At 24.8% G+C, this 13,561-nt stretch overlaps 1 protein-coding gene across 3 annotated transcripts in view; it reads left to right on the top strand.

Annotated features, from left to right (window-relative positions):
• The first annotated feature begins 13,115 nt into the window (after positions 1–13,115).
• LOC113559327 overlaps positions 13,116–13,561 on the top strand; it is a 39,123-nt gene continuing 38,677 nt past the window's right edge. For 2 of the 3 annotated variants that reach the window (XM_026965013.1, XM_026965011.1), the window contains exons 1-2: positions 13,116–13,234; positions 13,347–13,502. In XM_026965013.1, coding sequence (XP_026820814.1) covers positions 13,386–13,502 — 117 coding nt within the window. In that variant the 5' untranslated portion in view covers positions 13,116–13,234; positions 13,347–13,385. Of the gene's footprint in view, positions 13,503–13,561 lie in introns of all 3 variants that reach the window. The other variant, XM_026965012.1, reaches the window with a different exon arrangement.

The raw sequence follows: 13,561 nt of genomic DNA, 5'->3' as shown, positions 1-13,561 counted from the left end.
ACAATTAGCTGTTAAGATAACCTGGAGGATTAGACAAAAAACCTATATGTTACCATTAAAAATTATTTGGTAAGAAATGTATATTCTAAACCTATAGGTTTATTATACATTAATAAGGGTATATTTTAACCGTAAGATGGTAAGAACGGCCTTAAAGAAGCTTTGAATACCTTATAACGTAAATTTATGTTTGTATTTATTTATTTTATACGAGATACATTGCTGGTAGTGGTAGACTTATTATATTGTATAGGTAATAAAAAATATATAATGTCAAAATATTTTTAAATTTATATACTTTGCATTTATTATAAATTTAATTTAATTTTGTAAACATATCAAAAATTACGAGTATAAGTACCTAGATTTAGGTTTTCCTTAGGTGACCTTTGTGTTGAAATGACATTTAAATATTTTGTGTTTTTATTGATGGTCATTGATGAATCGATCACAAGTTGTTTATATCTTTATACATTTTCAATAGGCTATTTTGTTGCTCAATTCAGACTGTATGATCAAATTCAAACAAAATACATTAGGTGGAGTTAATAAAATTGATGATATTGCAGAGAAAAATATTTAGGTACATAAAATAATTATTTATATTTACAACTTTCATTTTACCAATTAATTTTAAAAAGCAACGTGTATTTTATTTAAAAAAAAGCCCTTTTATTCCCTAATATCTTACACATATTGCACATGTTTCTTTGTAACTTAGCTTCAATTAATTCAACAAAAAGGTCATTTTAAACATTAAAAAGGATAAAAACTTGACTAAGGTTAAGTATGTAAAATGATAGCTTCCATAGTCTAGCCATATTAAATAATGAATGCAAGTTAACTTAAGGAGATTGGAAGCGGTGATTTTCTGTCTTTGTCTTACACAAGTGGAATATAGGAAAAATAGCTATACGCACCTGACAAACATTTAGGTACTTCTAGTTGTTCAATTTAAAATTTGTAAAGATGATTGAATTGGTATACAAGTTTACTTTGCATCGGTTGAAGCACATTTTTAATATTTTTAATATATTTAATAACAAAAATTGACAAATTTATAAAATTTAAAATATTTATTCTCATCAAAATATTTATTTAAAAAAATAAAACAATCGAAAAAGTGCTTCGACCGATGCAAAATAAACTTGTATACCAGTTAAAACATCTTTACATATTTTAAATCGAACAACTAGAAGTACCTTAATTTTTGTCAGGCGTATAGCTATGTTCCACGTGTGTTAAACAAAGACAGAAAGTCACCGCTTCCAATCTCCTTAACAAGTCGACTATGTAGATTAGATGCTATCCATATATTTACAACAATAAGCAACAGAAAAAAATATGATTTTAGTTTTAACATTTAAATACTAAAATAAACTTTTATAATATACATAAGTACCTACTTTATGATATACAAATAAAAATATACATACTTGTCATTATTTATTGTGTTAATGAAAACGTTTAGTACTTTTTAAAGTTAGAAGCTAAATGAAAAGAAAAATATAGGTTTCTTGGTGGTAGTGAAATAAAATTATTTTTCGATTTTTATGATGAAAAATATTAGTAAATAATAGGAAACGGATTTTATTTTAACAAGAAAATCAGTACATGTTTCAAAAAAATTTATTAGAATTGAAAATTACAATATAATTCTAATTACAACAAGAAATATTGAATTTTTAAAATATGAATATCAAATAAAAGTAATACAAATGAAATAAAACAAGTAGGTACATACTACAATGAGTATTATTCCAAAACAAAGCAACGAGAAAAAAATATTATTGAACGGTTTGGTCAAAATATTCTTATAAAATAAATTAATTAAAACAACAAAGAACGTTCCATGTAAATTGATGTGATATGGCCGTAAATTCATATTTATTATATCAAAAAAGTGAATTCAGTGTTAAAAGTCCTTGTTGATTTTTTTCTATTAAAACATTTCTAATGATTTTAAAAGAATGATTCAGATTTTTACAATTATTTAATTATATAGGTAAATTTCTTTTTGACCAAACATTTAAAAAAAATTAGTTTAGGGAAAATACTTCCAGATTTAATCACATAAGGAGTAGTATTGGTTAATGTCAATGTAAAAATACATTTTATTATTTTGGCCATAATAAGTTACGGGTAGGGTAATTAAGTACGTAGTACGTAATGCCATTTGAATAACGTATAATATTTGGTTGTCGTCAAAAATTACTAGTCTTGTTGTTTTAGACAAAGCAAATGATGTTTATCGTCATCAAAAATCAATGAAAAAAATCGAAAAATACTAAAATGTGTACTTATTTACTAAATATGCAAAAATATGTATTTATACCAAAATATGTCAAATAAATTTCATTTAGAATGATCTAAATTCTAAATTGTACACATTTTTATCAGATTTAAAATATCTCATTCCAATAAAATTATGTATAATTACAATAAAATCCGTTTAGTAATCAAGAAAATGTTATTGACAAGTTAATGTGAAAATAAAGATTTAAGTATAAGGCGACACATCACTAATGCGGCCCTGGCAAATAAAGTCCGACCGATAGTTAAGTTGCTTGTAAGCCGCATACGGCCGTAAAGTGTATACCAATGTCCAATATATACGCAAGATTGTAAGACCACTAAGAGTTAAGACCGACGTATTTTCTTGCTGGACTACAAGCTGAATAACAGAATAGGATTTCTCAAGTCTGTGCCAACATCTTTAATATAGCCCAGACAGCCATAGTATAGATAATATTATGTTTCTATTATCAATTTTATCATGGCTATCGATCGATTAATGAATCCATTACATTTTTTCTAAATACTAACTCAATATCTGATTTGAAACACTTGGTGATTATATAGAGAATGATTAGTAAATATTTAAGTAAATAAAAATTCAAAATCAAAATTGATTGACAGGCATTGCGTCTGTTTGGTCTGTATCGACATTTTATTTGATATTTTTTATTTCATAACAGTGTTCTCACGCATCACAAAGCGAATCTTTTAACAGACAAATATTATTTGTTATTGCTTATTGAGTTGTATCCATGGAATTTACAGGAAAATACTTGAAATTTTATTTTAAGATCAATTCTAATGCTTATGTTGCTAAATGAATTCAATTTACCTACTTTATTTTATAATTGATTTATCTAACACAAATAAATCTGTTATATGTAGATATTTAAACTTGATATTTGCGTATTTTCATAAAACGCCTGTAATTACATATATTAATTTCTTTTAAATAATTAACAGTAATCAAATAAAATTTATATTCAATCAGTCATTTAGTATTTTAAATCTTTTTATTTTCAAAAATATGCCGTCATTGTTTTTATCTGTTTAAAAATTAAATAACAACATAAGAAAACCATATTTTGCGAATTTCAATGTTAAAAATGAATTAAAATTCATATAATTTAACTTAAACATTTTAAATTCCTCACTAATAATGTTTTTAAATAATTATGAAAAAATAATGAACAATATTATTTATTGCTTATATATCTAATTTTGTCCAAATTTGAACTTATATAGAAATTACTTTTTTCAAAAACTGGTCGAAAACTTTTCAAAAAAATACCAACTAGATCCTATTTGTGATCTGCAATAATCACCCCTTAAGTTGAAAATTGAAACATTTTTACTGCCCCAAAATTTGATGGCGGACACATAAAAAACACACATGTCTTTGTAAAATTAATACATTCATCACTCATCTGCTTAGATTCTAAAATACACATCAAATCTAAAAAAATTAATTATCCAGAGGTAATTTATGTTACAATGTACCTGTCGTTAGCGTATTTCATTTATAGTTAGCAATTAATTTCAGTGATTTAAGCCAAGCAGCTACAGTTCAATAAAATATTCCCTATGAGTATTTTATTTTTAATTATTATTTGAAAAGTCGTGAAATTCTTTGTTTTTATATAAGTGTTTATTTTACTTATTTGTATAATATATTAATATGAAATGTGCTTACATTTTAATTTTTAATTTGTGTTATTTAAATAAAGGAATATAATTTTCGGAAAATATAGTCTTTATTGACTCAACTTAATTCGTAGATTAGTCCTCTTAATCGTTGATTTTTATCCCACATTTTTTCGATTATGATTTGCGAAGGATTGCTTCAAGAAAGAGTAAAATATTTTGAACAAAACATACAGTTAATAAGTTTATTATCATTTTACAGTATTATCAAACATGTTACTTAGTCAAGTAATGTTTACGTTCAACTAGAGAAGTTTATAAAATTGGGAACCATATATTTTATTGAGAGAAATATATAAAATGCTATTAACAGTAAAGATATTTTTAATAAGCTTATTAAAAACTTATGGAATATAAATTTCATAATTATTGTATAATTGTGTTAAATTGTTGTATTTATTATTTTTATTTTGTTTAATAAAATTATTATTACAATTTATAGTTTATTAAAGTTTGTCCTGAATCGTGCTATTACTTAATATTATTAAACAAATATTTTTATATAAAAAATAATTATAATAATAATTTCATAAGGTAACTATACTACCAAACTTGCTTAAAGTATATAACTTATATATATATATATATAAAACTTTAACGAGCTTTACTACAATTATTGAGCTACATTATTTGACATAACTACATAAGATATATATAATAGGTATCCAGTATTCGCTAATTAGATTCCAGTTTCCGGTATACCTGATACACGGTTGTTACTTACTAATGAAAAACATACCTAACAGGTATAGGTATTTTTAAAATAAAATAAATTCTTTTATTTCTTGCAATATATATTTATAAATAAACATATTTTTCAAATGCGAAACATAAAATAAAATTATTACAAAATATTCATTAAACATATTTTAACTTATACCATTTAAATTTTAGTCTATTGATAACTTTTAATAGCCATAGGCATAGGTCATAGGTATGTAATTATATTTTTATATCATAAATTTGTATGTGACTGAAACAATACCTAAATACCCAATCATAACCAACAGCATTGAAGTTCTAATGGATTTCTAATAAGTGATTTCAAATCGTAATTGGTATGATAAAGTAGATGAAATCTAAAAAGGTGAATAACGATACATTTTACGATCATATTGAGTAATATGAACATACTTAAAATTACATAGTAGAATTACGATTAATTTGGATTATACGATGAGGAAAACAAATATTATCACGAAGTATTAAAATGGTTTTAAAAATAAGTAGATTAAAATGTTTTTCTACTTTACCAATATAATGTATTATCGGTAATTAGTGTATAATCACGTGGAAAACTAATCAAAATCACGTTTCGTAATACTTCGGTGAAGAGTTATTTTGTGGAATACATTTATCACATACGATGAAATGTTTATACTTTATATATATTATTTATAAGTTTATAATGCAGTAAATTAGACTATGAGTAAATGTGTCTTGCATTAGATATAATATGTAATATGTATTTAAAATTTGTTATTGTTTTTATTTATCCATTTCAAATACATGTCTATCGGAAAAGTGGACAATACATAAGATAGTTTAAGTAAATATTGTTGATCATCTCACCATTAAAATTAAAACTTTTACACTTTTAATCAGATGTTTTGTTGGATGTAATAGATATTTGGGCGCATTATAATTTTTATCTGTATAATTAAGTTTAATAAGACAATAAAATATAATATTATAGAAGTTATCTTGCACGTAAAATATTATAGACTACTTATAGATAGTATTAGGTAACGAGTCTAAAATTGTCTCCTATATCATTATAATTGGTCATTAACGAGTTATTGACCGTAATTAGTACTTAAGTACCTATTATGTCCTAAACTATAAAATATTATATAATATATAAATATTATATACCTATACTAAAAGATAGATTTCTTATCTAAAACTGTGTTTATTTAGATCATATTTAGACAATTTGCTGTAACGTTGATTTGTTTCTACAACCATACGAATCAATAAATAAATATTTATACAAGAATTACTTTGCTAAACAATGGTTTATGGTTACATAAGACAAATGCCATTTTAACTTTTAAGTACCTGCCAATGTAGGTAGGTTTTTAAACGTTTCTTTTAAGTCAATAATTAAATTGAAAAATGTCATGGTTATAATCTAAATAGTAGTTTGAATCAAATCATGCTGGATTTAGTGAAGTAGTAATTGCGGCATATGTTTTATAAACTTCGTCATCATTATAAGAATTTCAAATTATTTCGTTAAGAAAGTTTGTCATAAAGCCGCATAACTGTTTTATAAACGATTAAAGTTACTGTAGAAAGATATTTAAATATATTATATAGATAATTAAACGTAATATAACTTTTTTTTAATTCAAAAAATTATATTAACCTATAGATATTTAACCTTAGAAACTTGAAATTTTTAAACAAATTTTAAGGTATTTAAGCATTTAATATTTTTAAATGTTTATAACGATTTTATTACAAATGATAAAAAAATGTTTATGCTTGGTCAAAAAGTTTAAATATTTAATATTTAAGGAAAATATAATATAGTCTTAATTATTTTTTTTAGACATTTGAAGTTCTAGTCTTAATGAAATAAGTTTAATATGATAGGTAGACAAGTATAAATGAAAAATATCGATTTTTTCCTCTTGAACTACTTTAGTACTTAATTCAAAAAAAATATAAATCTTAGTAACTTTAACATTTTTGAAAACACCTATTACAGTGACCTACTGAATGACAAAGTACCTAAACTCATAATCTACTAACCTAACGTAGCAACTAGCGACGTTCTTTGTTTTTAAATTTTAAACGTGTTTAAAACACGTTTTACACCTCTCTAATAATGCCTTGTATAATATATATATATATAGGATGTTCAAAAAGTTTGAAAATGATCTGCAGTAGCCTAATTGAGACTGATAAACGATAATATGATGTAGGTAATTAATGAGGTTTTTAAATATTTTACATAATACATTTTCAGCAGTGTTATCCTTAATTACTCTATGTAGGTAATAAAATATGCATACAGTAATTAAGAGTTTCCAAACTTTTTGAACACCTGGTAAATATATGATAGTTGTTGTATAAAATAAAAATAATTAATTTACCTTGTACAAAGTACAAATAAATTATTGCATTTAATAATATTATTCGGATACTTAACTTTCTATAGTAATATCATGATAGAAAATGGGCTGTACTGTGATGCGTATAATATATATTCAAGTAGATATACGTAATATTCGTAATATATATAATACATAAATTATAAAGTATAGCTCTCTTGACTCTTAATGAAATATGTTAAAAAATAATAATAATGGACAACAGTGAACATAGCATATTCGTCAGTGTATAAATTAGTAATTACTTAAGTATTTAATAATTAATATATAAAATTAAAAATAGTAACAAGAGGAAAAGTAAATAACAAATTTGCTGTACACCAGGTTTAGAGTGTACCTAGTATACCTATTGTTATTGAGTCACTGTAATTTGCATAATAAATTTGAATTCAATGATAAATCATTGCATACGAAATACGATTTTGAGTGAAGATGGTTCGTCAGCATATATTACTAAATACTTAGCATATTTTATGATATATTTATTTTGTTATTATAATAATTTATCTTATTATTTGCAACACAGTATAAATATAGGCGTTTTACGGTAAAAATAGGATTAAAATTAACCTAAATATTTTCAAAATGTCATTGCGTATAATTTATTGTAAGTATAATAAAATAATTTACATAAAAGTCTCGAATAAATTAATAGGTATCTAATATATTTTAATTACAACAAAATAATTAAATTATAAATTCTTTAATTAATTATTAAATTTTGTCAGGATTTTAACTAATTGTGTTTATATTATCTATTTAAACTTATAAAAACTTTTTTATTATTTGGAAATCTCAACTATGTGAATTGAACACTGTAATTTTAATTACAAAACAATTTTTAAATTTTTTGCGATTGTATCGAATTTTATCAAAAGTCAACTTTAAACGCTTATAAAAAAATATTGTGACTATATTTTTAACAGATTTGGATAGTTTTATATTAAGACTCAGACCTATTATTTATTAAAAATTGAAAATTATCTTCATATAGAATTTGTCGAGTTTTCAACTTTTTAAATTTAATTTACAATAAAAGATACTTATTAGTTATTATATACCTACCTATATCTATCCTTATAGTAAAATAGAAAACTTTGTATTTTTTATGTAATTTTTTTCCAACTTGCTTAGTTGAAAATTGTATTGTATTTGTTTTAAGTAAATATTATTTAGAGGAATATAGAAAATATTTATAAAATATTTAATTTACTTTATAAAATAAGAAAATACAATTAAAAAAAAAAAAAAAAAAATGGTATAATAAGTAACTACATTTATTTACTGAAATAAGAAAATATTAATAAATTGGCAATGTTTTGTGTGTGTGGAGGTTATTAACCATAAATGAAACATAATATTTCAGTAAAAATTAATTATAATAATTAATACTACAAAATGTAATTTATTATGTATTATGTTTTTAGAAGTTCATTTTACTTAAACGTGTTATGATATTTAACATAAAACAAGATATGCAATTTCACTTGAGATTAAAACGATAAAACGCATTATACATTATGATACGTTTACCGTATATTATGTGTTATTTCCATCTTATAAATTTACGTCAATACATTTCATCTTCCGAATAATCTGTTTTACTTTGTCATTTTTACATAGTAGTTAATTTACCTACTATTAAAAAGCTCCGTGTAGGATTTTTTTTGGATATTTTAATTTTAAAGCAGTTCGTGATTATTTTAGAATTGTACACTTTTTATTAAATGATTAAAAAAATCAATACTGTAAAAAGAACAATTTATTTGACACATTCACAATTCACTATGTGGGTTTTTAAAGAGTTAGTATAAATAAATTTCTTCCCTCGACAAAAGTGGAATTTATTTTATAACTATTGTAATTATTGTAATTACTGTCGAATTGTAAGGGAAAATTTTTAGATTCCTTATATTTATCATTGTAAATGTATTTGGTGTGAAAGTAAACATGTGTATTGAATATAACAACATATTTTATTATTATTATTATTATTATTAGGATAAAGAATTATAATATGTCATATTAACCTATTTTTAAATATTCATGCAGATACAGTTATGCCGTATGGCAAAATGCCAAAATGTACTTTGAATAAATTATAAATTCTTATATTATTGAAATATTTATCATAATATGAAAAACATTATTTTTTTTTCAAAATAACATGATGTTTAGAAAAACATTTATTGTTAGTTCTTTAGCCTTATTTTTAAATAAATCAATAACATTAGGTGCTGTTGAAAATAATTTATTTTGAGTGTTCGAAACAAATTTATAATTTTTTTTAAATTGTTTTCGAATTAATCCTGCAGTATTAGTTGTTTTACCGGTTATCAAAAGTGTACTTAAGCACAACCGCACAATGTAGGTACATTTAAAAATTCTATTACAATTTTTTACTACATCAGGCTTTAAAAATTCAATATTAAATTAAGTAGGTATCTTATGTATACACTTATAAATTTCTGAAGACTCATCTCTACAGAAAAAGTTTCCCAAATACGGTACCTGTATATAACAAAATAGTATTTAATGTTATATCTTTTATGCAGTATACATGATTATTATTGATTAATGGTTATTAATTAATAATTATTATTGCGGTATATATTATATATATACATGGCGATGGTAGTTCGCAAGCCTAATCTTACTCTAGATTTATTTGTGTGATAATTCATAAAAAAAAACTGTTATCTATGGGCTACGGTTTTAGTTTTTTTACTGAATGCCAATATAGTTAAGTTAATCGACATTCTAATTTAACCAAACATTTGTGAAAGATTTGCTTATTCTTGTACATTCAGTAAAATTCAAACCAGTTTATACGGTTTATTAATTGTATTTAAAATTAAAATCACTATAGCTTATAGTTTGTACTGTTTGTAGTGCTTATACGACAATATCGACTTTTAAGTTATTTACATGCGTCTGTTGATTATTTCTGCATTATAAGTGCTTGAATACTTGATACATATAATTATGAGGAATATTACGAAATATACGTTTTTTATATTATTATTATTTATGAATCATGCAATGATACCATGAAGGTGTGAAGAAAATATTCTGAACGATAAAAAAAATATCATAAAAATGATAATTATTAAATATTTTATGCATAGCGAATAAGCAAATCGAAGTAGATCAGTTCATTTTATGATTCGTGTAAAAACAATTCTTTGTATTGAAATGCGTATCATATTAATCATAAACAGTTGGAATTGTAAAAAAAATAAAATAAATCTTATTTATTTTATTAAATGGGTAGCCGGTATAGGTTAAACTATATTATAGGCATTCAAATTTGACTAAAACTACCATGGTAAATTATATTGTAGTACTATGATTGATAAAATATTTAAAGAACTTTTTTACTTTAGGTACATTAAAAATATTTAAGAATAGCTATTGTCATGGTAATGATGAAAATGTTCTTAATATTTTCGCTAATCTTCGATTTATTACTCAAATTCTGTTGTAGCATATGTACCTACAGAATAATAACAATAATAATACAAATAATATATAATTCTGTATAATTATACAGAATAATTCATCAAACATGCTCACCCTCACACCTTTTTTTCTTTAATAATACTGTATAGTTATTCAAAATCTTATTTTAGGAATTTATAAGTGTACTTAAAGTCTATATTTTTAAATAATTGTGATTTTTTGTATTATTTTTTATTTAGTCTAGTTTGTGATATGGTATTTTTGTTATATTATAGTACATTAAATTATATGTTTAATTAATATTAATTGTTTATTCATGTTCTTAATACTTATTCGTTATCTGCTATTATTTTGAATAACTACATTATTACATGAAAATAGCGGGAGAGCATGCTTGGTTAATTGACCTATATAAAATCTATAATATAATAGATAAGTATTTAAAAAATTTCTATATACATATATCATAATATTGTATACACTTTGAAATATTTCATAATTTCGTATAATCATAACTCATAACATTTTTCTTTTAACATAATTTTCTAATTCTTGAAAAGGATAATTTTATTTCGAAAATGAACCTAAGTAGTAAATATAATAAATAATATACAGGTCTGTAGTCATATAATGTAAGCTTTATCTCCTATTAAGTATAAGTAGGTACATCCGAAAAACCAACCGATTTAATAAATATATTAAACCCACGACGATATTCAGTATTCACATATGATTACTTTCCAATAATTATTACTCTGGGATATCATCAGTGACCTCTTAAAATGAGTTGTACCTACTACCTACTAAACCTACTTACAAGTTATAGGCTATAACATTGTTGTAGTGTTGCTGTGTATTAAATATTCTGTACGGCGATTACGCGCAATATCTTTACTTAGTAAGTATATTAAAACATATCATAATATTATGATGCTAATAGCAGTAATTAGCATTGTAATATCTATCTCATTTATTGATAGATATAGTCTGATATACTATTGCAAAGCTTTAAATAACATATTACTATAAAAAAAAAATCGTTGAATAAAATCATGAAATGCATGTAGTTAATTGACGGTCTAAATTGTGCATACAACAGGTGGCTTATAATATGAGTGTTATTACAATATTTAAATATACAAGTCCGGTCAAACGAGGCACCGGCATCGTATCGTGTGTACTGAGGCGCTTGACCTTCCACCTTCCTCCCCGGATCACGTTAAATAAAGTATCTAAGTATTTATGCTAATTCGATTATTGAGTAACTGACTCCGTTGCGTAAGATGCACGTATATCGAGTATATTACTATAAGAACGTTTTTAAAATATATTTTAGGAATACTATAGGTTTTTATAAAGTAGGGACGTAGGTATTTTATTTTAATCTTTGAAAATCATTTAACACTGCGTCTCAGAGGTGATTTTAATTTTGTTGGATAATTTTTTCCTTTATTTTTTTTCATTTTACTAAAATAATGAATATAATTTGTTAAAAAAAAGTTATAGGTACCTATAAAGTTGAATACCTATTAATTAGTATTTATTAGTATATAACCTAACCAAGTACTTCAACATATAATAACGCCAGTTACAAAAGCTCGCATATAATATTTTAATACACGAGTAATTCAATCAACAATTATATTTTTTGTTTTCTCTTAAAATAATAAAATATTAAAAACCAAATTACCCTCTTAAGCCACCGCTTCGCTTTACGCTCGGCAAAAGACTTCCTAAGTAAGTTTTTATTATTAATGTCACGGATAAATGCTTTTTTCACTAAGTATTCATTAAATAATACTTTTCTGACAGTATAATACCTACGCACTACGATAGAAAAAAAAAACGTACGTATTTACAGACAAATATCTAAACAATGAACGCGGACGACGGCGGCAGTGTTGCGGACTTACGGTCGACCGATCAAGTAGATAATATAATTACATGTTATTACGTTTGACTTCTATTATTATAATTTAGAGACTCTAAAAATTAGAGTTTAGACGACAAAATATTAATATTATGTTGTTGTTGTGCGGCGGCTGTACCCGTACGGTTCGCGAATCATTCGAGTAGAGGTACCTCTCTATTCGCCATCACGCACCGGTCGTGTCTTGCAAACCACTTGTGTATTATTGTGATTCCCGCTGTGGTCACGGTCGTTTCAACCTGTCTTAAGCGCCATTTCGATATTAGTGTACAGTAATTATATGCACTTGTACAGTTGTACGTCCCGATGGCTATTACAATTATTTCGTTGTTTCGTGTTATTTCGTTCATTATCAACAGTTGAACACCACCACCACCACCAGTTGTTGTAGCATTGGCTATTGCATCATCGCTGCGCGGCGGTTTTAAATAAATAATAATAATAATTACGACGGGCACGTGCGTTGTCGTGCGGTCGGGCATTGCCTTATCATTATCGTATCAAACGAAATTATTGTTATGCGGAAAACCGTTCATTATCACAAATTCACACGGCGATAGTAATAATAACAATTATTTAGTTTTTGCGCGTATTGTATGATTTGTGATGATTGCTGACGAAATACGTCAATAACAATAATAATCTTTTCTGTGGGTAGCAAGCTGACGACTGACCGCGTAACACAACACATACCAATTATATGTACAAACGCACACAGGTAGGCGTGCAATGCAAATAGTTACATACGGGTAGATACCGATGTTATGTAATTAATTGCATGTAATATAAACGAAATGACCAGTATTCATTGCTGTGGTAATATCGTTTAGCATACATGACGGAATAATTATACGGCAACCACATACGCGATGGAGGAAACGGACGATTGGGATAATAACAGTAATTGCAGTAGTTTAATAACGTCGTCGACTGATTCCGATTGCGGTTCGGTGCTCTCTGTAATTCTCAATCCCACACAGACGCAGGTAAATCTGTCAGTTCTAGTTATTCTATCTGTAATGTTTAATACTCTTGTCGATACTCA

The sequence above is a fragment of the Rhopalosiphum maidis genome, chromosome 3 (assembly GCF_003676215.2).
Source record: "Rhopalosiphum maidis isolate BTI-1 chromosome 3, ASM367621v3, whole genome shotgun sequence".
Lineage (NCBI taxonomy): Eukaryota > Metazoa > Arthropoda > Insecta > Hemiptera > Aphididae > Rhopalosiphum > Rhopalosiphum maidis.
This window is presented reverse-complemented; position numbering and strand designations above follow the sequence as displayed.